Genomic DNA, 27,766 nt, shown 5'->3' with positions numbered 1-27,766 from the left:
GAACCCCCCCGAGGATGGGTACCACCATCGCCAATTACGTGCGTTCCCCTATCCTCTTGATACTTACTATTTACTTTCAATGCAGCAACTCGGGGATCTACTTGGGAAAGGTGCCTTCGGCCAAGTTTACCGTACATTCCACCCACTTTTTAGCCATTGATCTCCACCTCATTATATCTTGTCCTCTGCGATTAGGGGCGTTGAATTGGACAACTGGAGAAACCGTTGCTGTTAAGCAAATCCAGTTATCCAGCATACCCAAGGCTGAGCTTGGGGAGATCATGGTGGAGTCTTCTTACCCTTCATCAATTGGGCAATTGGGTCATGCTAACGACGATGCGACAGTCAGAGATAGATCTACTAAAAAATTTGAATGTTCGAATTCATTATGATTTTGCCTGCGGCCGCACTGATGCACACAACTTCAGCACCCAAACATCGTGAAGTACAAGGGCTTCGTCAAAACCCGTGAATATCTATACATTATTCTAGAATATTGTGAAAACGGCTCCCTCCATAATATTTGCAAAAAATTTGGGAAGTTTCCTGAGAACTTGGTCGCTGTCTATATCTCACAAGTTAGGTGTTTATGGAGACTTTTCTTCTGTCACTTATCCAGTCTTAGGTTCTGGAAGGTCTCGTGTACCTTCATGAACAAGGCGTTATCCACAGGGATATCAAGGGAGCAAACTTACTTACAAACAAAGATGGACGTGTGAAACTTGCGGATTTTGGGGTGGCGACCACCCATAACGGAGCCATCAATGACGCGGCTGTGGTCGGATCCCCATATTGGAGTGAGTTGAATAGCAGAGACTCTGAATCATATCCTAACAACGTCCTTAAGTGGCGCCGGAGGTTATCGAGCAATCTGGCGCAACTACGGCCTCCGACATTTGGTATGCATTATTCCAGCGTCATATCGAAACACTTTCTTATCGTACGATCTGTAAAGGAGTGTGGGATGCGTCGTTATAGAGCTTCTGGAAGGAAAGCCCCCATACCATTTCTTGGACCCCATGCCCGCTTTGTTTCGCATTGTACAAGACGATTCCCCACCAATACCTGAGGGCGCTTCTGCTGTCAGTTGCCTCCTTGATTTGCCTTGTCTTGGCTAAGACTCCTTTACCCCCAGATCGTGAAGGATTTCCTTTATCACTGTTTTCAGAAGGATTGTAACCTGCGAATTTCAGCTAAAAAGCTACTCAAGCATCACTGGATGGTATCTGTACGAAAGCAACTGAAGACTGATGGCATTTCGGGGGAGAATTCCCTTTCAAATTTTGATGAAGCCTTGCAGAAGGTGCAAGAATGGAACGAAGCTTTAAAGTGTTCGTCTTCGGCTATTGGCTCAAAAAGATACTGACTGTTTGTCATTTCGGTAGCACCTTCCCGGCCGTTGAGGCAAAAAGATCAAGTTTCTCCTTTTGAACAACGTGATCGTCGAATAGTTTCACCAACACTACCCACTTCGAAAAACGGAACGAGCAGCAATAATCCCCTGTTAAATTTTTCGCACGGCCTTTCTCTCCCTCTGTCAAACCAACTACTCCCTGTTGACAAGAACCCCAATGGAGTACTCATCCAGCAACCGGAAGAAGACAACGATAACTGGGACGACGACTTTGAGGGTAATATCCTTCTCGAAAAACTCAGAGGTGTGTCTTTCCCTTCTCCGGATAAATCTCGCGCGCCATAACCTTCACGCAGCGGATAAGTCTGTCGATGCGGATAAGTGCGAGATGGAAGACAATGCGCAAACAATTCGGCCCACTAAGAGTCCAAGCATAAAGGGTCTTGATGTTTCGGAACAACTGCAGGATTTACCCCCGATTGTTGAAGACTATTCCGACATCGCTGGAGATGAAGATAACGATCTTCAAGCAAAGGTCAAGGAATTCAAAGTCAGTGTACATACTGCCGGGGTTTCCGCCACGTCCCCAACAATTATCACAGATGAGGACTACTGCTCGGAAAACATTGTATCATCCCGATGACATTAAAGGCCTCGGGTATACACAACCTCGGTCACGGTCCGGACCTTCATCTTCAAGCAACTTTTCCTCATCCCCTCCTCGTTCTCCCTCTAGTTCCTTGGCTTCCAGGAGTGTAACGACAAGGCCGGGTCTCTCTTCGATTGCCCCCCATCTGCAGGGCATACTCGTTCGTTATCGTTGGGCAGTGGATCAGTGGGCAAGTCGGAGGCGCGTTGGCTCCATACCCAGAGTAAACTTGGCAGATACATCGAAGGCGATGAGGAAGATTATGAAGATGTATTTGCGACCTCAAACGATGCGCGTAAGTGTGTGTTTGATGCATTGGTAAAATGTGCTCAACCTTCCCGAGTCCCAAGCTCTTCCGCTTCAACTCTGCAACTGACCACGCGGCTCTCGAGAAAGTCCTGGGTGAGCAGCCTTCATGGTCCATTCTCATTGCGTTTCCATGAACAAATTCTAGTTCGGTGACGATGACCTGGGCGATGACGACCCGTTCGCTGAAGTGAGCAGACTATTCCGACTGAGTGCCTTGTTCTCAAGTGCGATTCCGTAGATAGATGAAGAGTTCGCCGAGAACGATCTTGAGACTAACCTCATTCGGGACAGATTTGCTCGACTGTGCGCTTTAATCTCTCAGCTGGTGGACCAACTTGTTCCCACTGCTGCTGATTACACCTTACGAGAGATATGCCATCAATTAGTGGGCTGGAAACTCTGCGACACCCTTTATTTCTTCTGATGCACCTTCTAGTTAGTTGTGCTCACAGAAAACCCAGACATGCAAGTTCAGTTCGTTTTGTCCCACGGACTCCTTGCTGTTGTTGAGATCCTGGAATCACGACCTTCTCGGGATGTCCTAATCAGCCTTCTCAAATTAACTAATATGGTAAATATTCACTCCACTATTTGGGATCAGCCTGATCAACATATCCCAGCTAGTCACAAATGACTTAGGCATCCTGGAGAGTTTCTGTTTAATAGGGTATGTTTGTGCAATGCGATACCAACTAAGCTGATTCCATACAATTTTATCTTACTACTGCAGAGGTATTCCTGTCGTCATGGGTGTGTGGTCCAAATAGCTCGTGTGTGCAGCGCAGTTTCACTCACTAATTGTAGCATTCACAAGCAAGAAATATTCCTTGGAATGTCGTTCGGAAGCCTCCAACTTTGTCCAACTTCTTTGCCAATCCTCGATGCTGACCCTACAAATGTTCATTTCGTATGTGCCTACTAGACAACTTCCAGTCTTCCAGATCCCAACAACTCCATGTAGCTGTCGAGGACTTAAAGTCCTCGTTGAGCTACTCGACGAGGATTATTCAGAGCAGAAAGACCTCGTTGTGCACGCTTTGAGCGGTGTAGCCAGTGTTTTCGAACTGCAAGTAAGTTGCTCCAGTTTGTACGTCGACCGCTCTAATAATCATGTTCGACAGAGTCCCACATCTAAAAATGACTTCTGCAGGATGTTCATTCGGGAGGGTCTGCTGGACCCTCTGACGTCTGCTTTACTGAGTATCATTGCGTCTCAGCACGCTTCGAGTCCCGAGCCTAAAGCAAAGGCCTTGCAAATACTTCTCATCTTTTGCCAGGTCTCGCAATCGGACAGCCATGTGCGCCAAGCTCTTGGGACTCGAAAACTGATTCGACGTACGCTAGTGTCACTATTACCTTTCCGGTTGTCTGACCCACCTCAACAAGGCCTGTTACGTGCATGTGAACTTCTCGACCCTGAATACATCGTAACGATGTTGAAGGCGATTAAACATCTTTCAATGAATTCGACACTTCTGGATGTCCTTCAGAATTCGAATGCGATTGAAATCCTGGTGCAAATTCTTGCTAAAGCCATGGACTCCCAAACCACCGTAGGTTATCCTGCACAATGCGCTGTGCGCTTTTCAATTTTTCGCCTTCTCAGGAAACGTCCAATCACATTTTCCAAACTTGCTTCAATCTCTGTCGCCTCAATAAGCTGCGACAAGAGGAGGCGGCACAAGCTGGAATTATTCCACACTTGTTGAGGATCATCGACGTCAACTCGCCTCTCAAACAATTTGCTCTGCCCATACTTTGTGACCTAGCAAGTGCCGGGAAGAGTTGCAGATCACTGCTATGGCAACACAATGGCCTATCCGTTTATCTAAATCTCTTATCAGACCCATACTTCCAGGTCAGCGCCTTGGAAGCAATATTATCGTGGTATGTCCATTTCAACTACCAAAAGGCCTTGACGCTGCTGATGGTTGGAAAGGCTTCAAGATGAAACATCGCGTGTCGAAGATATCGTCGGCGAAGCCACAGCAGTGGATCAGGTGGTCAACTGCTTCATCAACGCCAAGGCCAACTCTTTCGAAAATCTACTGGACCCATTCATCAAAATTTTTCGAATATCATCTTCCATCACTCTGGCCATTTCGGCATCTCCAAAATTCCTGAAGAAGCTGGTTGAACGACTTAATCATAACAAAGCTATTGTTCGCCTCAACTTGCTCCGCATCCTCCGAGCAATCTGCGACACCTCACAGGATAAGCAAGCTCTTGTTCAACGCTACGGTTTTCACAATGCCGTGCAAAAACTCAGCCAGAATGATGGTGCCGTTCTTGTACGAGAATTAGCCCGGGAAATAGCACCGGCCCTTATGCCAAATTCATCCACGGCGGGCGGCGTTGAACCAGAGCAATCGAATACTGATGCACGAGGGGGAAGAAGGCGAACACCTGGGCGAAGAGCTGCATCGGATGCCTCAGGACTTGCATATAAAGTTGAAACTGTCTTACTTCCCAAACCTGGGCGTGGGCGACTGAAACCGGTGCCACGGACCAAATTGAACGACCTATGGAGAGCCTCGGAAGACAGGAATTAGGAACCTAATCGTAATCATTATACCAATGCCCATTTTTTTTTACCCGCTGTTGTACGTATTCCGAACCACTGTGGTGATACTATCTATACATACCTCGGTCACATTAACAGTGATCTGGGTCCCGTATCACCTCCCTAACGGTAATCGTGGCCCAGAATCACATGGCAGTGCGTCTATCTCGTCGTTACATCAGGTGTGCAAGTAGCATTAAATTTGCCGATCCAATCTCGTTGCACTGCCACAATGTTAACTTTCCTCGCCACTGGGCTTCAGAGTCGTTCCACGAATTGCGCGGAGTTACCATTCAATGGGTGCCGCCGTGTTCACCTAAACCAAGAATTTATGAGGAAAAATGGGATATCATCAGGGGAATTGTTATTCTTAAGTGCCAGTGCCGACCCCAATCAGGTATTTCGCTCGCGTCTGTCGCTCTCTCACACGCCAAACATTCGCACAACCATTCTAGCCGTATGCATTCTCTACTGCTTGGCCCTCCGCCGAGCTACAGACATCATGTAAGGCACACTGCCACGAGTTCCAGAGCTTCACCTTGAGTCCCCAGCCAGGTATTGAAGTCTCTTCATGCATCTTGCGAACGATAAATGCTACAAACGAAGACATGCTTTCGGTTGCAAAAATTATCTCGGCTCGTGGACCCCATCCGGCTTGTGGGGACTTCCCATTAGCACGAGCTATAATCGTTGAGGAACTTGACATTACATCTCATTCCTTCGGGTTTCGGCATGCTACTACCAACGAACGTAGTGATTCAGTTTCTGATTTGCTTTTACTCTCCCTCAAAGAGAAGCTTGGTAACTTGCTCCCAGGTTTATTGATATTCACACAATTGATGTTTTATTCAGTAGGAGTAAGACATATTTCAGATCAGCAAATTGTTGAAATAAACTATCAAGGGGTTAAGCGTTCGTTCAGAGTGGTTTCAGTGCGCACGTCACTTACCACGGCTGCAATCGAGGACTCGTTCGGCGACCTTGCCCTCTGGGAAGGCAAGCAATTTTTCGCTCATGGCGCATGGCGGGTTGGTTGGGACTCTGATGTTTCAATTCGCCAAACCAACGACGTAAGGCAGTCCCCAGTCCTAATGGTTCGGTCGCGGCTGATTTACACAGGGTCTTGAGTCAATTTCAAAGTACACCATAGACCAAGAACTGGGAGGATTGGAACGACAAATTCAGGAAGTCAGAGAACTCATCGACTTGCCTCTCTCTCATCCTAAGCTATACCGTCAATTTGGTTTGTCGTTTAAACATCTGGTCATTCGTAAACTTCACATCTTCAATGGCAGGGATTAAGCCACCTCGAGGAATCCTCCTTCACGGCCCTCCCGGTACAGGGAAGACTCACTTTGCTAAAACTATAGCCAAATCATCTGAATGCAACTTCATGTCTGTGTCTGGACCTGAGTTATCTTCTGCTTTCCATGGGGAAACAGAGGCCAAGTTGCGATCCGTGTTTCGGGAAGCAGAACTTCGAGCCCCATGCATCATACTTTTTGACGAAATTGATGCCATATGTCCTAAACGGGAAGAGTCGGGTGCAGGCGTCGAAGCACGAGTAGTGACGACCCTTCTCACCCTATTGGATGGCCTGACCAGCACGCAATCCGAAGCCAATGGCAAGAGCTCGTATGTGATCGTTGTGGCCACTACTAACCGCCCAAACGCCATTGACCCTGCCCTGAGACGTCCAGGCCGGCTCGACAGGGAAATTGAAGTTGGCGAGTACACATTCCACATTCAAAGCACTTGGCGGGAAGAATTGAGAAATATTTTTGTAATTAGGAATTCCTGATGCTAAAGCGCGGCATTCGATCCTTTCAGTTCTACTGAAGCAGATACCTCATACAATCCCACAGACAGAGCTCCAGCAAATTGCATTCCAGAGGACTCACGGCTTTGTTGGTGCTGACCTCGGAGCCGCTATTCGAGATGCAAGTAATCGTGCTATTAGACGGTTTCTTGAGGAAAAGGTCACTTCTGCCCCTTCTGTCACTTCCGCGGACCTTCTTCTCGCGATAAGCTCCACTCGACCCTCAGCCCTCAGGGAGTACTTCGTGGAAACACCAACAGTCCGCTGGGGTGACATTGGTGGTCAGTCGTTAGTAAAACAGAAGCTCCGGGAGTCTGTTGAATGGCCTTTACTTCACTGGGAGACGTTTAATCGTCTAGGCGTTAGGCCACCAAAAGGAGTCCTTCTATACGGGCCTCCTGGCTGCAGCAAAACCCTGACCGCGAAAGCCCTAGCCACAGAAAGCGGCATCAATTTCATTGCTGTGAAAGGTCCAGAAGTAGGTGTATCTCACGTCGTGTAGTCAAGATTCTAAATCCGCCCCTAGCTGCTCAACAAGTATGTGGGTGAATCAGAACGGGCAGTGCGTCAAATATTCCAAAAGGCCAGACAGGCTGCACCTTCCATTATTTTTTTTGTACGTACGGGGGTCACAAGCGCTTGCGCGAGGTCTCATGGCAATAAAGGACGAGGTAGATGCACTGGCTGCGTCGCGCTCTGGGGAAGATCATCATAAAGGTGTTCTCACCAGTCTTCTAAATGAATTGGACGGTATACAGGAACTAGTCGGTGTCGTGGTGGTGGCTGCAACCAATCAGCCCGAAGTCATGGTATGGGCCCGGACTTGTGGAGCTTTAGGTAGTATTCAGTATCTACGCAGGACACAGCTATCATTAGGCCAGGCCGCCTGGACCGTTTGTTGTACGTGGGTCCTCCAGATTCAAGCGCTCGGCTAGAGATTCTGGAAGTGATCACAAAGAGAATGGCGGTGGATCCCTCGTTGAATCTAGAGCAGTTGGCGGAGCTGGTAAGCAACACCTCTCAGCCCGCCTAGTTACTGCTGACTTTACATACATTCATGCAGACGCATGGATGCTCAGGGGCGGAGATTGCATACATGTGCCAAGAAGCAGCTCTATTAACGATGAAACGAGACATTGGATCTCTATTTGTGCGAATCAATCCCTGAAGATTTTTTCGAAGTGTTGATCTCCTTCCTACTAGGTACACCAATCGGACTTTATTCAGGCAGCTCGCAATATTCAAAGGCAGATAACACCGGAATTGATTACCAAATTTGAAAGATGGGGGCAAACCTGTGGCGCCGGTTATTGAGTAACCCTCCATATTCGAAAAGTATATTGTAAGCATTAATCTGTTTTCAGCTTATCTTCCTTGTCTAATGGCAAGAGACGTATCCAGGCGAAAGACCTGGTGAACAGGTTGAAAATGCTACCGAAGAAGAGAGCCATCAAGGTGCTTGTCATGATAATTACGTTGTAAGGCATGCTGAAATCTGGAGTTGCGAGGTCGCCTAGCAGGATGTGTGTGTAAATCCGCTTCACCGTTCCAACGTCAGACAACGAGAAAATGGCTGGAGGTAAATCCCAACCACGGCTGGCATCCGGAGGATGTTCTGTGTAAGAGATGGATGCCTTGTTTAGGTCCATTTGAAGGTTTAGACGTGACAGTGGCGGGAGGTTGATGTTGGCCTCCAACAGCAGCGCCTGTTTTTGAATGGGTGGATTATAGGAAAGAATATCCACAATGTCCTCGACTTGAGCTGAGAGGATCAGATATCCTCAGTGGATAGGAGAACAAAGTAGCAATCACAACGCACGTTGTTCTACCCCGTTCAGCGCAGCCCGCAACGTGTGGAGATAGTATGTTACGAACCAAGGCATAGTTTCCAGCCATTGAATTACCACGGTCTCGTTCTTATAGTTGTGAAGATCGATGACGAGTCTCCCGTACGTTTGACCACCCTGCAATTGGCGACGAGCAACAAGTGGGAACTCCAGGTAATCTCCTAAATGAAAGAGTGTGAGGCATAGAGAAAGAAAAACAACTGAAATGCGCCCACTTGATCGTCGAATAGGCGGCCACTGCATACCGAGATCGAGTGTGCCTCTGACTGCCAAATAACATCGAACCAACAGTTTATAAGGGGAGAATAGTAGACGTACGATTACGAAGATCATATTTCGCAATACCATCAGGGGAGGTAAGGGATGTATCTGGAGTTGGAGTCAATGCATAAGGTTGACCAACGGGTAATTGGACTTCGATGTAACTGCTGGTGGCAACTAAACACGAGCGAGTAATCGCCCTGTCGAATGAAGACCTGAAAGACCAATCTTGGCAAGGTCAACCGTATGAAATATCGAGTGGACACTATCTTACCCCTAACGAGCGGCTCATGGGATAGCCTGGTGGGGTCTAATACTGCTGTCACTGTCAGTCGAAGTTCGATCCCTTGGCCCTTCAACCAACGGGCATGTACGCCGATTCCGTGCCAGTCCGCATCGAATAGACGGTGAGGGTCAAGGAGCATGGCAATTCCGGAGTGTGATTTGCAGGGGAGGAGCTTAATAAATGGAGTCAGGTTTTCGGTGCACACGTTCTCAGAAGGCAGTGGCGCATATAACAAAGTGTGGTTCATCCCTAAAATCTTCCACATGAATTGCTGATTCGAGTGTGTTTGGCTAGGAAAATGCTCGCCTGGAGGCAGATCGCCTTCTGGTCTCAAAGCGAAATTCGGCGACACCGTCCTCTTTTCGTCTAGTGAGCCCAGAGACGCGCACAGCAATCCGGACAGGCCATTAGTAAGGCCCTTCCAGCGCTCCCTGGCGCTTCTATAATGGGGAAGGACTTGATCAGGGCTTTCTTCCTCGAATTAAGGCAACTCATTACGTTTGGCTTTGTATAGGCATCCATGCCCAAAGATCTGCCCCAGACCCAACAGAATCATAAGGCGGGAAGCCCCATGATACATAGTCCCATTTCCCAGAATTCAGAGTCAGGTGCATCTCGGCAACCTTATGTTGTTGTAGGATCTGTCCAAGGGCCAAGGGGAATCGTGTGAAGTGATGCTCACCCACTGGTCCGTTCAGAATGGTATGGAAACATTTAGTAAGGAGCAGACAGCTTACGCTTTACAGAAGGAGACGAAAACGGCTGCGACTGGTTCAACTGAACAATGAACTCAAAGTGCGCCAGAAGCCTCCCATCTCTGATAGGGCGAAGGTGTAGGAGCTCATTGAAGTGCTCGGCATTTCCGGAGATCTGCCCATCATTAGCCCGGGAAGGTGTCACATTAAGCGCAAACGAAAACAACAACAACAACAACATAGAGTGTCTGAGCGAATTCATGTTGCCATCAAACGACGTAGGCTGTTGGTTTTGCACCGCCACACAGGCCACAATGATTATTAATGTACATGCGCATGACTCAAGAGCCCTCAATCACCTGATCACCATTTTCCAGAAACTTGACGTTATCCTATTGAAAAAATCCTTTCAGCGGAGGCCAACTCGGGAACGCTCTCATCCTACCGCACGTCCGATAATACTGGCTATATACTTGGTATGGCCTGGTCCAAACGCATTTCAGCATGATGGGAGACATGAGTTCCAGAATGTATATGTATCAGTCTCACTTCCATATGCAACAAGCTTCCCTGCCGAATCCTCGACGTCGATCCTCGTGTAGGCGAGCGTTTTGCCTTCAGAGGCCGAACATGAACGCGCACACTTGATCTGATGTGATAACATACCAAAGCCGACTACCCTCCCCCTTACGTGTAAGGTATCACCAGCAATGCCAGCCGGCCTGAGAAAGCTTCCATTGATATCTGCATATGTGCTCACATCGGCAACTACTCTGAAAATATCCCGTATGTTCTCACCGACTGAAACCCCAGTCATGAAGTGACCCCTTGTCTCAGTCAGTCAGAGATACGCCCCGCAACAGATTTCGAAAGAAATGCCATACTTGCTTGCCACGGCGAGCGAGCCGACAGTGTCGACGAGAGACAGAATAAGTCCTCCGTGGACAGTCTAGCCGATCTAAACAGAAATGGATAGCAAAAAGATTGGTCTCTGATCATACCTTGTTTCGGTTTACTTAATCCAGTGAATAAGTTCGCTTTGCACAGCGTGCAGCATCCATACTACTTACAGTTGTAGTCGACAATCTTTAAAAGGGTCAAGGCAACCATGGCCTATTTCTACTTAGCAGCTCACCTGAAGAGTGCATTCGATCGTTCCCGGAACGGCCCTCTGAATCTGAAGATTTGGGAAGCATCTTGCATCATGTCCTGTGATTCAATGATATGGTACGTGAGATCAAAGAAGCGGGTAATACAGGTCAGTGTACCACAATTTTCCAAGAAGGACTTCCAAACTCTTTGAGTGAAGCGCAAACACGCTGTCATTATGTCAATGTGAGGGCTTGAGCAGAATTCGTCGGAAGATCGATACTGTCGTGGAAAGTGCCGATATATGAGAGAGGGACGGGCATCCACCAGAAAATTGTGAACGTGTGCATTCCACTGAGGCATTTCTCATCTTGAGATGACCAAATGGCGGCCTGACTGGATTTAGGAAGAACCGTTCTATTGAAATATCAACGTTTATTCACGACAACCGAGTGGCTACGGAGGTATCGCGAGCTTCGGGAGCTTTGGAAGGACGAGGACGTTGTTTGTTTTTTTACATGTTCCATCATTGTTCACAATTGTCCGATGACTTTGCCACTGGGCACTAGTCATGTATAAAGGGGGGGTTTTTGGAAAGCCTCACCCTCAGTCTCTAAGTCGAGACTGAGGTGAGGCCATGCGATCTTTTCTATATATTTTACACGATAACTTCGTGTCGCAGCTAATGCGACATAGATAACTACAATATATATTAAGTGGAGACTGAGCTAACGCGACAACCGTTCACTGTTCACGGTGCTGCTTGTTTATGGTCCGGTTGATACCGGCGGACCATTCAATCGTTGTAGCCAAGCTGTCGATCTGGGCCTCAATTCTGGCCTCGGAGGATCTGTGTGACTAAACGCTATTAGCATGGACCAGCTACCAATATCGAGGGATGCCCCTCAACAATCTTTTCAGTTTCGAGAGGATGCCTCCATCCTTTCTCCCCGCGAGATGATAGAACTTGAGCGACCGGAGACAGGCGTGGCCAATTCTGTTGGCGATCTTGCCCTTCTGCCCGTAACCCAGCATTCGCTATCTGATGGCAAGTAAGTCGCTGACAAATCACTTACCCAACATAGCACACTATCTACGCTAAACTTGTTCCTCCAGATCGAAGAGGCACATATACATCGTGTCTCTGGACTTAGAAACAACTTCTTTCCGTCACCCTTTCCTCGATGAAGGAGAAGCCTTCTGGCTAGATTCTCGCACGATCGGCTACGTGAAGACATCCGAGGCATCTAACCAACAAGAAATCTATGCTGTGTCTCTGCAGCACTCGACGGGAGGTTCGTTTGAACCTGTTTCTCCGACGTTGGTTGGAAAGCTCCCACCAGGGGCCTCTGCTGCGTAAATGCGATAATTGCCACAGTTGTCGGCATCTGGCTTACCCCAGCTACAGCAATTTTAAATACCTTGTTACTCAGGGCACTTTGGTTTTCTCCGCCTATGTCTACGATGACGAAGACTTGGACACAGTGCAGGACCAAGATGACACATGGAAAGAAAGCAAAGTTACAGCTAGAGCGTACGATTCACTCTACGTCCGGCACTGGGATCGATACATTGGACCCAAACATTCGTCTCTATTCACTGTGCGATTGCACAAAGAGAATGGCGTCTGGTCACTTGAGGAGAAAATCCATGCTCCGCTCAAAGGGACTCGGCATGTGAGGCTGTTGTTGAGTTTCTGTATCTGTTGGATGATGATCGACTTGCTCTGTAGTCAGTGCCCGTGGAGCCTTTCGGTGGTCCCAAGGATTTCGATATTCATGATGTAGGTCTCGTATACACCACTAAGGACCCTACCGTAAATGAGGCAACACACACACGCCAAAACGTATGGGTCAACTTATAACTGGGTCACTCACTTCTGACGGTTGGGCACAGATTTACTTGGTGCCCTCACAACTCGGAGAGCGACCGAGGCACCTTACTTCAGGGAACCAGGGAGCCACAAGCAATCCCGCCTTCTCTCATGACGGAACCAAAGTAAGGAAGATATTAGTCATTCCGGACTGTGCGGTGTTGTAATGAATCCCTCAATAGGTGGTATGGCTAGAAATGGCTACCGATGGCTATGAATCGTACGCCCTTCTCAACCACACTTCGGGATATCGGATCTGAGAACATGCATTCAGCGACCAGAATTTTGTTACCATCTACGACCTTGCAGTCGAACGGCGGTTCACCGTGGACTTCCACGACGGAGGCGAACTACCTTCGAGGTGGGATAGAAGTCCAAGCGCGGTTACTGTAAGCCTTGTCAGGTTTCAGTTCCCTTCTGAGGGTCTGATCACGCTTCAAGTGGTCTCTAGATGACAAATCCTTATACATAACGGTTGGCGATTCAGCCAGGGTCAAGATATTTCAAGCCAAGGTACCTCTGACCCCCACAACATCTGAGACAGGAGAGTGGGACCCTGTCGTCAAGGCTCCATTGCCTATTCCATTCACTCAAGAACATGCTGCGGGAGGCGTGCAATGCATCAATGATGGATTGCTTCTGTTTACTAGGTCGTCTTTGCTAAGCCCGAACAATTTATATATTCTTTCCGGTTTAGCAAACTCCGGGAAGGCTCGCCCAATTCATCAGCTTACAAAGTTTGGTGAACCTGTGTTGAAGGATAAGAAGCTTTCCGATTACGAAGAATTTTGGTTTGAAGGGGCAGAAGGGGCACGCGTGCAAGGCTGGTCGGTCAAGCCAGCGGGATGGTCGAAGGATGATAGCAGCGCTACCTGGCCAATGATATTTTTGATCCACGGAGGTGAGGGGCCCTTGCCAGGGAATACCCATCATCTGTAACAGTCGCATCCACAGGTCCTCAAGGTATCTTTCCATAGACTAGTGGCCATGCAACTGCTAATTGCAACACTTGAAAGGAGCTTGGGAAGATCAATGGAGTACTAGGTAAAGTTGCGGGTCGCTTCGAATCATTGTCGCTGCTCTTACTCATCCGTGATCAGATGGAATCCCATGGGTGAGTGAGATATCTCTGCTGTAACTTGTCCCTTTCGAATCCTTTCCATGCAAGTTTTTGCTCAGCAAGGGTACTTTGTTGTGGCTATCAATCCTACTGGATCCACGACATTCGGTCAAAGCTTCACAGATGCAATAGCGAAGGACTGGGGAGGACGACCCTTCATTGACCTTTCCAGAGGATACAAACACGCTCTGAGAATTTTTCCTGAAGTGAGCACATGTCTCCAGAGATGCTCTTGATAATGGCTGAAGTCAACGTCGCAGATCGACTGTGAGAGAACAGTTGCTGCCGGAGCTAGCTGGGGAGGCTTCGCAATTAAGTAGGCTTATTCATGCAATATTGAAACTACAAGCTTAAGAACGTGACAGTTGGATAGCGGGACATCAAGAGAAATATGGTTTTAACTTCAAGGCTTTGATAACGCATGACGGAGTACGTTTTCTGGCCCTAATGATTTACTTCGGCATTAACTCGCACCAAGATATTTGACACTCGATTCGGAGGATATGTGACGGAGGAGCTTTTCTTCGTTGAGTACCTAATGGTTCTAATGACGGGGAAATGACTGAGATGGAGTCCGAACAGTTCATGCATGAATTTGGAGGTCCCCCATATGATCCAGAGGTTATAAAGAATGCAGAGCAGTTCAACCCTGCGAACCACGTCTCCAAATGGAATACACCACATCTTATCATTCACGGGACTAAAGATTACCGTCTCCCGATCACTGATGCTCTGGCTGGATTTACCGCATTACAGTTGTGGGTGGTGCCTTTGTGCTCATGGACATATGTACGCTGAGCCATGATGATACATTAGGAAATCCGTTCCCAGCCGTCTCGTCGTCTTTGAAGAGGAAAATCATTGGGTGCTCCGGCCTGAGAATAGGTGAGGACGCGACCGTTTGTCGATACAAGCGTTCTGACCTTAGGGAACCAGCCTTAGATGGCACGAGGAAGTTTTCAGTTGGGTACACAAGTACGTTGGGAGAGGCAGCCATTACAGCAAGTCCGGTTGAGCTGTGTTGTATACGCTAATTGATGCCAGGGTCACAAAAGCGTATGGGATTTCGATTGAAAATCCCGCTGCGGACGACATTCGTTGTTCGTATGTAGCTGTGGTGTAATGGATAGTGGCTCGGAAATTCTGCGAGTGCATCCCAACCTTCAAAAAACGATGCCAAACAGAAGCGCAATAACAACTAGAATTCTCAATGCATGGATCTACGCAAAGACCGTCTGAGAACGGGGCCGCTTTGTTGACGAAGTGCGGTGTTTATGAGAAGAGGCTGGTAAACGAATCACAGCTGACCGTTTCGACACCGGCAACAGGTACTTAAACCTATCAACGATAGGCAATCTTAAATGGATCCTACTAGTAGGACAAGAGTGGGCGAGTGGATTGAAATCGAACTTGATTCCATTTCTACTATAGTTTCGTGTGCTATTACTGAGATCCACCAGGATGCTTTGCGAGCAGCTTAATTATTACAATACCATTTGCAACTTCCAAAATACAAATGATCAGTGGGTGGCGCCAGTCGCTGTAAGTGCCCGCTACTCACCAGTCGCAAACCAGCTGCGCGCTTAGCAGGGAAGACCATGTCCTTTGAATCCTCATTGCTGTAACTGCACTCAGATGCCAATAAGCGGAATCAGCCGAATTTTATAATGAGTGATTAGATTTATGTTCCCCATATCACGCCTTGAGTTCTTGGAGGTGACCAAACCTCTGCTTGGTCCATTGCAACATAAAACGAAATTAGGTGCCCCGGTTCCTATGCACATCGGCGGAACGACTTATCTCTTATCTCTTAGCACTAGCTTTCTCTGGTGGGGCGGATTCGCTTTGTTTGCTGTTCCTTTTGCATCGTCTCCTCTTATCAAAAGAGGGCAGTGCTTCTTGTTTCCCTAAATCGACCCCTCCAACAATTGTCGCCTTCACGATTGATCATGGACTTCAGAGGAACTCCAAGGCCGCCGCAGATCAGGCCGCAGAGCTTGCACGGCGACTGTCTGTCGAGCATCATACCATATCCATACCATGGGACTCCCACCCATTCCCATCCAAACCCCTGGATGGCTCGGCAATGGAACAGAAGTCCCGAGATGCACGCTATCATCTCATGTTTGCCGCAATGCAGAGCCATCACATTAACTGGCTGGGACTAGGGCATCACGCGGACGATCAAGTTGAAACAGCTGTAATGCGGCTGAGTCACGGAAGTGCACAATTCGGGCTCTCCGGAATGCGACCTATACGCCGTTGGGGAATGGGAGGACTCTCCGCACTAACTTGGGCGGGGCTACCGGGCATGACTACTTGGATTGCCCGACCACTCCTGACGTTTCCCAAGGTAGCAGCGGTGAATTGCATTAGTATATCCATTTCTCAATGTCCCAGTAGGAACGCATCATCGCGACATGCTCAGCTGAAGGATTGCAATTCATCACCGACATCACCAACTTCCAGCCATCACTAACTATTCGCAATTCTATTCGTGCAACTATTGCTGCTCTGGATTCAACAGGAGGGTTGGCTTCCGACTCCCTTCCTTTGCTCGGTCGTGGTCCCTCTATGGTCATGAGAGCAAAAGAGAATGCTCGGCATTGCTTAAGTGAGGATCTAGAAGAATCCACTTCTGCTCAGCTTCATAGGTGGGTAACGCACCACGGGTCCCAATCTCAATACCACGAAAAACAAGGTAAGGCATCACATACCTTCATCACCCACGCGAATGGCCTAGAACGCTCCTTGTAGCTAGCGAATACATTAGTAAATATTCCAGACCATCACCACCGTCTACATTGCTCTTATGTACACAGCTAGTACCTTCTCCGGAGGTCCAAGCCGCCATCATACTCCGCGTCCTTCGATACGTGTCTCCAAACCCTTGGGGACACAACACGTCACAGTCAAGGAGGAAAGCCACAAGTATCGCTCTCATAGCCTCTCGACTCTGGCCGATGGCGGGGCAAGAGCTTCATGCCCCTTTTGCTGCTGGTTCTCAGGTTCTCTGGGCCTCGGTCCCAACATTGCAGGAGGGGTTGCTACTACGCACGAGCTCAGTTTGTGAAAGGGGCGCGGTCACACCTGCTTGGCTCGCGGTCCGCCAACCGCTGTATCGCCGTAGATGTCCTTGCCATAATAATGGTTCTCCCGAAACTGGTTCTCTTTGTCTTCCTCATGATGGCGATGGCACGGTTATCACTGTTGTATTTGACCTTCGCTTTCTTATTCGCATCACACCACACGCGAACCCTCTCATCTCTCGTCTCAAAATGGACAAGCTCTGCTTCTCAGTCTCCGGCCATGGCCCTTATCATCTTCCTCTCATCACTCTACGGGGTCCGGGTCTGTCTGGAGTTGTGATTTGGAAGCTAGACACCTCGAACGTCCCCCTTTCGGCAACTGTCCTCACAAAAAGTGAATGGCTTGAGGTGAAACTGATACGTTCGCTGGAACCATGTTGACGAAGAAGTACTCTGCGCTACACCCCACGCCATATTTTGCACCGGATACATTGTATGGAAAGAGGGAAGAATCCCAGTCCGAGCTGACCATGTAGTTGACGAAATGCACAAAGTCCCAGATCGCTGGGGTCTTTAGGGATGGGTCCGGTTCGGAATGCCACTAAAATGTCGGCGTAAGTGGTGCTGCATGCCTACACCGGGATACACTAGCACTATTGGAGAGATCATGGAAGGGTAGCGATTTCTTTGGCCTGTCGATAATCCAAATAATGATGCCGCCCATCGATGTTCGGGCGCCCCAGCAAGTAAAGCACTTCATCCGAATCCTGACGAAATCAAATTGTAAATATACTTATACTAACACTGAGGACATGAGTCTACCGACCTAGGAAGTTGATCGGGTAGGTGGATTCAGTGCTTGAAGCTGATGGTTGGCGAGATGCCAGAGGTCAGATCGATCTGACGTCAGAATCAAGCCTGAATCTATGACATTTCCAACTGAACAGCAGTCATGGGAGTAAATAAGTTTAGAAGTTTTCTTGGCACCTCACGAGATTCTTTCTGGCGATCAAAACGCCGGAGTGCAAATATTAAATGTAGGTTCTGAACGAAGGCATTCGTTTGGAATATATGATACCATGTCTAGTTGATCTGATAAATGAAACGAGAGTAGGCAGGACTCCAGCCTCTAGGGCTTCGTAATATTCGATAGAAAGCGAGAAAAGATGGCCTCTGAGCTAGGCCAAATCGATAATGTAGTCATGCATGGAGAATGTACGACAAGCCGTGTCAGAATAATGATATATGACCTCTAAATTGTGCAATAAAATACTACAAGAAAGGAACGTGTCACGTTGAACTAGTGGCTAGTCCATCATGTATCGGAAATTAATAATTAGCGTCATCTACATATGGTTTCCTGCATTTCGTCGCCAGGTGTTCAATTATAAATCTGTAGTGGTACAACTTTGCCTCATTGCAGCAATCCCATTCAAGACGTAATGGGTACCAGATAGGGTTGATTGGCACTTTCCAAACCAGACGCTCGCAACTGAGTGCCAATAGACAGTGCACAGACACCCACAGCTCGATGGCAGCGACGTCAAGGCACATTGCTGGATGCTGGAGATGTCCGTGACTCCGCCCCTCTCCTGTTAGTCTTTGAGAGACTCTTGGATATGACGATCCACCCAGATCAGGTGAGAAGGGAAAAATATGTCGACAACATTAATCCCGAGGCATGAGGGCCAGTCGAACGCACATGTTCTACGACTGCCCAACATCGAACCACTTCGGTCTGCTGAACCGAGGCGACTATTTCGGCGAGTCCACCGAAGATTGGGATCTAACACTCGCACAGAGGCACCTCGACAACCTGAGCCCCTACAACCAACGCTCGATGGTCACCCAAGAGAGAACCAAGACTTGAGTCAGGATGCAATTGGTTTGATGTGGGTAATGCATACATCCTATGTGGGTGGATGTACACTACACATAGATGAACGGGGAATGTAGTTCGATCTGATGATTCCGGGTATCAACAATCTTGCACTAAAATTTCAACACCCATCTTCGCTCGGGACGCGAGTTCAGGCGGCGTTCAACCCCCTTAAAGATATATCATACACAACTTCTTCAATCTTTTTCACATCGTACTTGATTCTGCAGTGTTTTCTAAGTGAGCGATTTGGTTAAAATACTACTGATCAACGTACGAGTCAAATCTTCTCCGAAGTGAGTCATTTTTGAGGTTCAACTTGAGGTTACTACGGCGTCAAAAATAGCAGAAAAGGCACGTCATATTGGACGAACCAGCTGGAATGCGCTAAAGAGGTCCTTAACGAAAGAATTGATCTTGTGTGGGGCTTTATAATCTCCCAGAGTTACCATGTTAATGGCAAGCCTTGACTTGGAAAACACGGTTTGGAGTGAACCCTGCACCAGGTGGGAACATGCTGACGGAAATAGCGCACCAATTCGTTTATGAGAAGGATGACTGGAGAAACCTATGTTGAGCAAGGAAGACAGGAATCCCGACAGATTTCACCGACGGCCATGCAAGTAATCCTCGACTTGAAGACAGTACCTGTCTTTCCACGCATCCTTCACTATAATCCAGTATCGATCAGAAGGCTAGAGGCTGAATAGTTGGGACTAACTCCCGAGGACCTCATTGGCAGCTGTGATGGAGAGCAGCTGCCCAGATTCCAAGTATTGAAGGAAAGCCGAAACGAAAACCAGATTCTGGATATGCCTTGTCCAGAGATCCTTCCATCTTAACCATTGTTCGGTATGCGGGGACGTCCTGGATAATTGATATGGGAATCGATCACTTACCTCCAATACTGATTGGGAGGTACAATTTCTGCGAGTTCGACCGAGTGTTGAGGTATAGTTACAAGAATCTCACGCAGAGATAATAACAGCGGTTGTACTACGAGGGGATTGTCAATGTCATCTGAAAAGCGATACCACATGCAAAGCAACAGACGATCTTTGGGTTGTGTTGAATGAACTTTGTTGAGCAAGCCCAACATTGTTCGTAATTTCTTGTCAAGTTCGATCGTCTCATCACGGATGCGCTAAGAGGGAGCGTGACCATGAGTCGGCGGGCAGATATTCCTCGTATGCGGGCTATAAGATCCTTACGTCTCGGACATGAGTTTCCTGTGAGAGCTGTAACTCAATCTCAAGGAGATCGATCTCCATGATATGTCAGGGTCCGGCTGAGACAATTTTAACTGAAGGGGATGGTTGTGTCGTTGAGCGTCGCTCACGATTTTTCCGAGGCTAACACAACTTGTGTTATCCAGAATATCAGCGCGACGTTTGGCCCAGTGACCGGGCGCTGAATCTTACTGAAAATAGCATACCGGATCACGCGGGATGGCCAATACAATCGCTTCGGGCGGCCAGCTGTGTGAGTTCCTGTGGGCGAAGCAACCAGATTATATATCGAGCACTCAAACATTTTTCCTGAGGGTGGGTGTGGTACGCATATGAAGCCTCGGTAGGAGAAAATACACATCTGCGGTTCATCACTGGAAGCGGTGACGGTTTATATTGTAGGATCCCCTTCGTCTGTATATAATGCAAAGCGGCTGGTGTCCTGTTTTACTATACTACTACTGCCACATCGGGATGCTCAGCTGCTGGAGGCTTGGTCAGGCCTCTTAATGAAGATCAGCCGGAATGAGGGATAAAAATCCACCATCCCAAAGTCAAGGGGACGGAAGATTTTTTTTCGGAAGGGCCCGAAGCGGATAACATGGCATCGCCACAGAAACAAACCCCTTGTCTCAGCACTGGCTCACAGTCCAGGATCACCTCGCACTCACCTTTGGTTTCCCCTAATAACCCCCTCAGGAAAGTTCACTCTAAAACTGCTGATATTCATTCACCTAACCTAAGAATGAACATTCCGTGTCCCCCTCCCGTAACCTCTCTCACGAACCATCTAGGCTTAGGGGAGGGCACCGACTTACACTTGGGACACTCAGATGCTGAACCCTCTGCACTTCCTCCATCGGCACTCTCACCTGCCGCCCTTTTCCTTGCCTCTTTCTCTCCTCCAAGTCTCCACGACGTTGCTTTTCTAACCTCTCCACAAAATGAAGAGGGAAATATGTCCTCCCTTTCCCCAGCCGCTCAGTTCCTAGCATCATATTCCTCGCCTCCACCCCCTGCGACGCTTGGCCCCAAACAACTCCTGCATAATCACGGCTATAGTCTTGGCCGTCATCTTGGTACCGGTGGATTTGCGTCTGTGTATGAAGCGGTTTCGCATGCCACAGGGGCGGCGGTCGCAGTCAAGATTGTTAATAGGATTTCCCTCGGTTTCTCCTCCCCGCACGCGCTGTTGCGGTTGGGGAAAGAAGAGAAGATATGGAGCAGCCTTAATCACGAGCACATTCTTCCGCTATACTCAACACACCACACCTTTGATACGTCCTTATTCTTCATGCTACTCTGTCCCGAAGGCAACTTGTTGCAGATTCTGTCGAGGGAGCAAGAAAGCTATGGGAAGGGCCTTGAGCATGATGTAGTGCGGACATTGTTCCAGAAGATTATACGTGGTGTGAGGTATCTCCATGAAACGATGCGGATCGTGCATGGGGACCTGAAGCTTGAGAACATCTTGGTTGATGATAGCGGGATGCCACGCATCACCGACTTTGGATTGGCGTCATACATTGAGGATGATGAATCTTCCTATCAATCGGCCGGCGAACATCCAGAAGCCGAAACCGATTCAGTACGCTCACATCCCTCGATCCGCCGTCCGGATGCACCACACTTTCGTCACACCAGCGTCAACACTCCTCATGAGGCTGTCGAGGTTGATGACGGCTACGGGATGGCAGGCTCTTTGCACTACGCCGCGCCAGAAATTCTACGGCCATCGGCGTCTGCATCACGACGCAAGTTGTATCCCAGCCAGGATGTGTGGGCTCTAGGATGTATTCTCCATGCGCTCCTCTCTGGAACCCTCCCGTTCACGGATGCGTTTGAGCCCCGCCTAGTGATGAAGATAGTAAATGGGGACTGGGAAAGGGACAGTACTACAGTGGTCGAAGATAGGATTGTTTTGAGAGGCTGTTTTGCCTTGAATCCTGACGACCGCTGGTCGATTTCAAAGTTGGACGAGAACTCACATCAGATTGGGGTTTCGGAGTACCAAAAGTTACGGGATTGTCGCCGATCTCCCCCAACTGCTTTGCATTCGACGTCTCGATCCCGCTCACGCTCACGCTTTAAGCACGCTACGCCCTACACCGTGTCGGAAGGAGCGGAACATGAGGGAAATTCTGGCTACGAAGTGTCGACTTTGGCTAGCGAGCCGAATTTCCGGCGTGCGCGGTCCACATCGCGTTCTCGGATGAGGCGCCGGGTGAGTCTCCCATATGGGAAAGGCGACCCTCGAGGGGTGAACTCGTTCGATGGAAGTTCTAGCCGCATCAGTACCGAACGGAGATTGCTCACAGCTTCGCGTTCCTTGTCATCGGACTCGTACTCTCTATCTGCACTGGGCTCCGATGACGCCACAAGGACCCCACCTGATGACGGCGACCTATTCGTTTTCGAGCGGCATCCTAGGAGTGACAAGCGGTCCAAGTCGAGTGTCGCTAACCGGCGCGGGCTCCAAGCCCGCGCCTATCGATCAACCTCTCGCAATTCACGAGATCTAATTCCTCGACGTTCAAGGAGCAGAGGTCGCGCTTCTGCACGTGATTTCTCTGAGGGAGGAACCTTCCTTGACACTCGGATCCACAACCGTGAGCTATCCGAACACGGTGGTCTATCCACGGCGATGTACATCCGGGGACTGCAGCTAGAGTCCACATTGAATGATTCGAAGGAAATTGGGTAAAAAGGGTGTGTTGATTTTGCAGGGGGTCAGAATTGTTTTAGACCTCCCATATTCCAACTTGCTCGGTATTTTGAAAGGACTGGACATTCAGAAAGTATGCATAATCACAGATTGATATATTGGGGTGTATATTCCCGCCACCCCCTGCGGGTCTTGCAAATCTCTCGGACCAGAAATACATTCACCTCAAAACCCCTTACCTCCACTTGTCCATCCCTGCGCACGCAAATGGATCTTGCTCCTCCACTAGGTTTGTGCGTATTGCCCTCTTTTGTCTCTTTCTGAGGCCTCGATGGCTTTTGACTCCCGCCATATTGAGTATCCTCATATGATGACTTGCGATGCTGTAATTCATGGCATTTCTGTAAATATTTTGTCCATAATTCATGTTCGTGAACGTTTGCTTGGTCATACGTTAGAGTGGCCTAAAATATATCTAGGTGACATCGAGTTTGGGAGAACGAGACGGGATTGCCTTGCGCGAACCAAAACCCCAACTTGCAAACAGTCTGTGCAGCCAAATGAAAGCACCGTTCCACCAGTTATTAACGCACGGCGTCGACACTTAACAGGCGGGCGCAAAATGGATAAAACTCGGGCGGTTTCCGGTACGTGAATACAACATGATTCCGGACGGCCACTCGAAGGTGTCCCGAATCTCTTTCCCTCTTCCAGGTTTAAAGCTCGTACCAAAGCACCGACTCGGTGATATGGAGTGTCTATCAAGGACGGTGAAATGACTCGAACACTAGATAATGGCAAATATTCGCCGTCACGCTTGAGCCACCTCTGCATGAAGACAAGTGATACTTTGGGGGTCAGCAAATGAAGGGAGACGTCTGAGGTAATGTTGTAACCACGTGATACAAAAAAAATGGCCGTCATCCTCATGCAAAAACAATTCCTCTTGACAGTACAACCATGTTTCAAGTATTACCATAATTATTACTTAATAATGATATTGAGATACCGCACAGGATGTGAGCCCATTTTGAAGCGGTTTTATGGATGATTATGGAATATCACAAAATGTGCGGGATCTTCTTGAGCTTTTCTCATGCACCAGGAAGAATTTCGGAAATCCACTAGGCCGAAACCTGCATTCGCACCTATAGAGCAATCTCGCAAAGTTTGAGCCCAATCGGAAAAGAGGAAAGGTACATTCTGTGACTTGGAAGCCACAATGGATGTAGTAGGCCCAAGCTCCATATAATATATAGTTGTGCCAAGGTAATAACTGAGCAAAGAGTCAGTCCAATGCTATTTTAGCATTCCATCGAAGTTTGATGGGTTCATATGTAGTTATCATTGAGTTATAAAGCAATATGTTAAAATGCGATTTTATGTATGATGAATAACTTTTGATTGAGGAAGAATTTCCAAAATCCGGTAGGCCAAAATATAAACAGACGATACATCTACAATCATGCCAAAAATCAAGCAAAAAGAAGAGGATTGAAGGTACATTTGGGGTGCATCTTTCCAAAATGTCGGGATAGGCGCAAAAAGGAATCACGTGCCGGGGTTTACCGACGTCGCCTGGCCCAACCTGGGATCTCTTGGCATCTAACCTTCAGTCTTATTGGCTTATTAATTTGGGGGCAGACACCCACACCCACTTCCTAGTCTCCCAAATGCCAAGGGATAGAACTTCTTGGACGTATTCCAGGAAAAAGATCACCTCCCCCCAAACCCGACAATTTACTAGAGCTCGGGCTCATATGACTGGCCATGCTGAACAACAGTCAGCAAGGGGGACCCATAGATACAAGGAGAATTTATGGCGACGCGGAATGACAGTGTTTAGCCCAACCACGGTTTCATAAATAAAAAATCCATCTAATTACTCACCTCCACATGTAGATAACTTCCGACCTTCACATCATTGTCATTTACACAAATTCTAGATAGTTTGCAACCTAAAGATGATGTGTTTTGAGTGGGAGGATGGCACGGCCAGAATCGAGACGCATTTTGCTTATGTAAGTGTCACAAGGTCGCAACGTTGGTTGCCGACCCCCAGATACTTGATCTGTCGTACCACGGCAACTTCCAACCGATGATAACACGTGACTTTCAGATGCTCCTGCAAGTGGACCGGTAGCTCGCTCGCATATCTGCAACCCGAGAGTTCCAAGTGAGGGCTTGCCGCAAGAGGGCATTCTATGCACGCTCAACTGTTCCGGGGATGTTGGGGTTCGCATCGATTGGTTCGCTCACCAGATGCAGCGGATTCAAACTGCAGATTCTGCAGATTGCAAGCTTTTTCTGCATTGCAAATTTGTTCGCTATCCAAAGTCATAAGCGAATGATTCGCTCCGAGTATGATAACAGAGAACAATGCAAGTGGTTTAGGATGCCGGTGGGAGAGCAGGGGTTACCGAAGAGGAGCTCAATAACGTTTCACCAATACCTCACGTCGTGTACAATGTTCAAACCTGGAGTTGATCCTGGAAACAGCGTGTAAATGAATATCACCCTGGGACCTGCCACTTGGGATGGTGAGAAGAACGCGTTCTGTGTGAAGCCCCACCTTGGTCAAAACGGTGCATTCCGTTTCGTGAGATTCAACGTGCAAGCCTCTGGTCGTAAGCAGTCCTAGCTGGCAAAATGAGACTCAACGTCAGACCGTCGTTTGCAGCATTGAACCGTCATGGACGCTACGCCTTCCGCGAACCTGCCATGGATGTTGACCATCTTGTCGTTGGGTAAGTCTACTCTTCAGCACCACGAGGTCCCTGATCCCTACCCGGGGAACGTATTAGCGGAGGTGTAGTTGGCCTGGCAATAGCTGCCGAGCTCGTGAAAATGTATCCACATCGATCCACAATAGTGGTAGAACGGCACTCGCAGGCGGGGCAGGAGATAAGGCAAGTGTGTTGTAGTTTTTTTGGTGTGTTTTTTTTTTGGCGTTAGCTTTTCTCTTCAGCTCGCGGAATTCTGAAGTTATACATGCTGGTGAATAAGCGGTCTGCTCGTGAAAGTGTTCTACGGTTCCTAGTACTCCGAATTCTTTAGGTCTTTACTACCCTCCCACATCCCTGAAAACCCGGCGCTGCCTTCGGGGTCGTCAATTACTCTATGAGTATTGCACCTTGCATTCGGTTCCCCACAAGCGCATTGGAAAGCTCATTGTCGGCCACCAACATCAAGTTCAGGACTTGAAGGCTCTCCATGAACATGCTCAGAGTGTATGGAGAGCCGCATGGGCCCCAGAAGGGCCTAATGATTACACTGCAATTCAGGTTGAGGACCTGACTCCCCCAACTCGGTATCTAAGCGAAGCTGAAGCACATGAACTGGAGCCGGATCTAGGGCCTGCCATTAAGGGGGCAGTGCTAAGCAGTTCAACTGGGATTGTCGATTCGCATGCCCTTCTCCAATCTCTAGAGCGTGACATTCAAAACTCTGGAGTTGGTATTGTTGCATACGCTACGCGTGTTGTCCGCGTCGATCCTGCCAAAGATGGTTGGGTTGTTCAGGCCCGCTCAAGTAACGGACCAAACACGGATTCCATTCGTGCTCGCACGCTCATCAACGCATCGGGATTGTCTGCTAACCTTATCCCGAATAGCCTAAGGGATGGAAACTCGCGGATTCCGATGTACTTTGCCAGAGGGTCATATGCAGCATACAGTAGTAAAGTGGGCGTCTCGAAGATTTCCAGACTATTGTACCCCGTGCCCGAGGCAGCACACACCTTCGCGTCATTAGGAACACACCTCACGATTGATATGGCGGGTAGTATACGCTTTGGCCCCGATTTAGAATGGGTAGACGCTCAGGATGACGCGGATGAAGATGAAGGGACGTGGTGGGAATCGTTGCTCGAATGCGAGCTGACAGAGGAGCGTCGCGAGGAAATGCATCAAGCTATTACCCAGTACCTTCCAGGAGTGAAACAAGAGGGTCTTCGTGAGGATTATTGTGGAATTCGCCCGAAACTGGTGGGCCCAGGAGCCGGGTTCCAAGATTTTGTGATTCAAGTGGATAGTGTGTCCGATTATGGGATGCTGGGCAATGCTACCATGATTACTTTGCTTGGTAAGAGTTAACATTTCCAATCACCCCTTTCTCGCAGCGGCACGAGGAAGCCACAAACTTGTGCCCCTGCAAGTGTGTGTAGGACAGGTGACCTGACGATGCATCCTCTTCCATCACTAGGGATCGAAAGTCCTGGACTGACCAGCTGCATGAGTTTAGCCGAACATGTCGCTTGGGTGGTTCAGGGTGCCGAGAGCCGTATCAATGTGGGAAAATGAAGTGGCCGATTGGAGTGTAGTATACTTAGTGGGGAAGTGGCCGGACACTGACCACGAGAAATTGAAGGCCCGATTTGACAGCACGAGTCCGTGGTTCTTTTGACAAATGCTCAAGGTTTTTATATATGCCAAACGGCCGGGCTCATGTACTGTAAGCAACCCGTGAAATGAGATGAGGACCGTAGTTTGCATGAATTACTTAATGTATTAGCGGTGGGATCGCCCACGAAGTATGGGGAAAACACTGCCACAGCCTCATCGTTCCTGGTAATTCCCTGGTCTGCGAATGTTTGGGCATAGACATAAGTCGAAATTCATCTGTTTATTATTCGGGTCATTTTTTCCCCCGTTTGAAATTCATAATTTCAATGCATTGCCGCTTCCCCCGATGTCAATAACTACAAATAATTCTCATGCATATCAGCTCCTCACATTTCGTCCTTTCGACCGGCTATGCCGCTGTCGCTGGAACTACTCGCTTCTCCTCTTCGTGGTATAGTTATTAATACTTCTCCATGTTCTTTGCCTGTATTGGCGGCCAACTTCATCAGTGACCTCGATAAATACACGCCCTGAGCTACCTCGCGTTCATGCCCACTTCCCTCCTGTAGTTGCATTTCGACAGTCACAGGACGTATAGACGCTTCTCAGTGTTTTTTGTGCCTGCCATTTTGTCTGGTTTATGCATGGGCTTGTTTTCGATGCCCTGCAGCACAGAAACCGCCGACTGTGTCGGACATACATGTGAGTAGTCTGCTTCTTTTTGTATTCTGTGGCATGGTCTTCCTGACTACGTGT

General features: G+C 48.4%; 9 protein-coding genes across 9 annotated transcripts; 6 read left to right on the top strand and 3 right to left on the bottom strand.

Annotated features, from left to right (window-relative positions):
- Positions 1 to 79: 79 nt before the first annotated feature.
- EI90DRAFT_3145216 (uncharacterized protein) lies at positions 80 to 4,864 on the top strand (the record flags this gene model as incomplete). Its single annotated transcript, XM_039065245.1, has 24 exons — positions 80 to 131; positions 196 to 284; positions 346 to 375; positions 429 to 578; positions 626 to 797; positions 848 to 899; positions 956 to 1,082; positions 1,136 to 1,331; positions 1,386 to 1,658; positions 1,711 to 1,904; positions 1,957 to 2,089; positions 2,155 to 2,298; positions 2,347 to 2,405; positions 2,458 to 2,499; positions 2,551 to 2,697; positions 2,749 to 2,883; positions 2,933 to 2,979; positions 3,043 to 3,062; positions 3,117 to 3,219; positions 3,274 to 3,382; positions 3,434 to 3,647; positions 3,699 to 3,865; positions 3,919 to 4,199; positions 4,252 to 4,864. 24 exons carry the CDS (start codon positions 80 to 82, stop codon positions 4,862 to 4,864), a joined length of 3,549 nt encoding a protein of 1,182 aa, XP_038917560.1.
- A 237-nt stretch (positions 4,865 to 5,101) lies between these two features.
- Positions 5,102 to 8,452, top strand: EI90DRAFT_3052363 (P-loop containing nucleoside triphosphate hydrolase protein). Its single transcript, XM_039059934.1, has 13 exons — positions 5,102 to 5,272; positions 5,331 to 5,379; positions 5,431 to 5,676; positions 5,728 to 5,945; positions 5,995 to 6,118; positions 6,171 to 6,602; positions 6,667 to 7,172; positions 7,221 to 7,310; positions 7,360 to 7,503; positions 7,554 to 7,700; positions 7,758 to 7,844; positions 7,898 to 8,036; positions 8,096 to 8,452. The coding sequence occupies exons 1-12, from the start codon at positions 5,108 to 5,110 to the stop codon at positions 8,006 to 8,008; spliced, it is 2,319 nt and encodes a 772-aa protein (XP_038917559.1). The 5' UTR covers positions 5,102 to 5,107; the 3' UTR covers positions 8,009 to 8,036; positions 8,096 to 8,452.
- On the bottom strand, positions 7,963 to 10,269 carry EI90DRAFT_575902 (GPI transamidase component PIG-T). Its single transcript, XM_039067823.1, has 9 exons — positions 10,229 to 10,269; positions 9,826 to 10,175; positions 9,587 to 9,773; positions 9,395 to 9,528; positions 9,077 to 9,337; positions 8,860 to 9,030; positions 8,757 to 8,807; positions 8,514 to 8,699; positions 7,963 to 8,456 (listed from the first exon to the last, which is right to left on the bottom strand). The coding sequence occupies exons 2-9, from the start codon at positions 10,043 to 10,045 to the stop codon at positions 8,044 to 8,046; spliced, it is 1,623 nt and encodes a 540-aa protein (XP_038917558.1). The 5' UTR covers positions 10,046 to 10,175; positions 10,229 to 10,269; the 3' UTR covers positions 7,963 to 8,043.
- Positions 10,125 to 11,109, bottom strand: EI90DRAFT_2916284 (Thioesterase/thiol ester dehydrase-isomerase; the record flags this gene model as incomplete). The annotated part of the gene is made up of 8 exons (XM_039054579.1): positions 10,125 to 10,175; positions 10,229 to 10,266; positions 10,333 to 10,398; positions 10,450 to 10,527; positions 10,582 to 10,610; positions 10,668 to 10,732; positions 10,919 to 10,992; positions 11,052 to 11,109. 8 exons carry the CDS (start codon positions 11,107 to 11,109, stop codon positions 10,125 to 10,127), a joined length of 459 nt encoding a protein of 152 aa, XP_038917557.1.
- Positions 11,110 to 11,649: 540 nt separating this feature from the next.
- Positions 11,650 to 15,218, top strand: EI90DRAFT_2971007 (alpha/beta-hydrolase). Its single transcript, XM_039055709.1, has 18 exons — positions 11,650 to 11,924; positions 11,989 to 12,228; positions 12,281 to 12,548; positions 12,605 to 12,718; positions 12,769 to 12,870; positions 12,928 to 12,965; positions 13,020 to 13,134; positions 13,187 to 13,646; positions 13,700 to 13,708; positions 13,762 to 13,789; positions 13,846 to 13,859; positions 13,914 to 14,071; positions 14,126 to 14,181; positions 14,231 to 14,294; positions 14,344 to 14,391; positions 14,448 to 14,623; positions 14,682 to 14,750; positions 14,802 to 15,218. The coding sequence occupies exons 1-18, from the start codon at positions 11,746 to 11,748 to the stop codon at positions 14,878 to 14,880; spliced, it is 2,217 nt and encodes a 738-aa protein (XP_038917556.1). The 5' UTR covers positions 11,650 to 11,745; the 3' UTR covers positions 14,881 to 15,218.
- A 325-nt stretch (positions 15,219 to 15,543) lies between these two features.
- Positions 15,544 to 17,479, top strand: EI90DRAFT_3052352 (PP-loop family-domain-containing protein). Its single transcript, XM_039059933.1, has 4 exons — positions 15,544 to 15,627; positions 15,680 to 16,218; positions 16,269 to 16,566; positions 16,623 to 17,479. The coding sequence occupies exons 1-4, from the start codon at positions 15,549 to 15,551 to the stop codon at positions 17,333 to 17,335; spliced, it is 1,629 nt and encodes a 542-aa protein (XP_038917555.1). The 5' UTR covers positions 15,544 to 15,548; the 3' UTR covers positions 17,336 to 17,479.
- Positions 17,480 to 18,887: 1,408 nt separating this feature from the next.
- On the bottom strand, positions 18,888 to 20,244 carry EI90DRAFT_574645 (Translin). The gene is made up of 11 exons (XM_039067822.1): positions 20,209 to 20,244; positions 20,113 to 20,134; positions 19,985 to 20,061; positions 19,827 to 19,917; positions 19,673 to 19,769; positions 19,495 to 19,610; positions 19,387 to 19,443; positions 19,309 to 19,331; positions 19,148 to 19,243; positions 19,051 to 19,091; positions 18,888 to 18,997 (listed from the first exon to the last, which is right to left on the bottom strand). The coding sequence occupies exons 3-11, from the start codon at positions 20,042 to 20,044 to the stop codon at positions 18,925 to 18,927; spliced, it is 654 nt and encodes a 217-aa protein (XP_038917554.1). The 5' UTR covers positions 20,045 to 20,061; positions 20,113 to 20,134; positions 20,209 to 20,244; the 3' UTR covers positions 18,888 to 18,924.
- A 406-nt stretch (positions 20,245 to 20,650) lies between these two features.
- On the top strand, positions 20,651 to 22,826 carry EI90DRAFT_3052349 (kinase-like domain-containing protein). The gene has a single exon (XM_039059932.1). It carries the CDS (start codon positions 20,748 to 20,750, stop codon positions 22,704 to 22,706), a length of 1,959 nt encoding a protein of 652 aa, XP_038917553.1. The 5' UTR covers positions 20,651 to 20,747; the 3' UTR covers positions 22,707 to 22,826.
- Positions 22,827 to 24,770: 1,944 nt separating this feature from the next.
- On the top strand, positions 24,771 to 27,160 carry EI90DRAFT_2970998 (uncharacterized protein). The gene is made up of 6 exons (XM_039055708.1): positions 24,771 to 25,294; positions 25,348 to 25,414; positions 25,472 to 25,582; positions 25,636 to 25,664; positions 25,725 to 26,750; positions 26,871 to 27,160. Exons 1-6 carry the CDS (start codon positions 25,174 to 25,176, stop codon positions 26,966 to 26,968), a joined length of 1,452 nt encoding a protein of 483 aa, XP_038917552.1. The 5' UTR covers positions 24,771 to 25,173; the 3' UTR covers positions 26,969 to 27,160.
- Positions 27,161 to 27,766: the final 606 nt, after the last annotated feature.

This window comes from Cantharellus anzutake (assembly GCF_015039405.1).
Source record: "Cantharellus anzutake strain C23 chromosome Unknown EI90scaffold_17, whole genome shotgun sequence".
Taxonomy (NCBI): Eukaryota; Fungi; Basidiomycota; class Agaricomycetes; order Cantharellales; family Hydnaceae; genus Cantharellus; species Cantharellus anzutake.
Note: the sequence above shows the minus strand (reverse complement) of the source record. Positions and strands in the feature narration are given on the sequence as shown.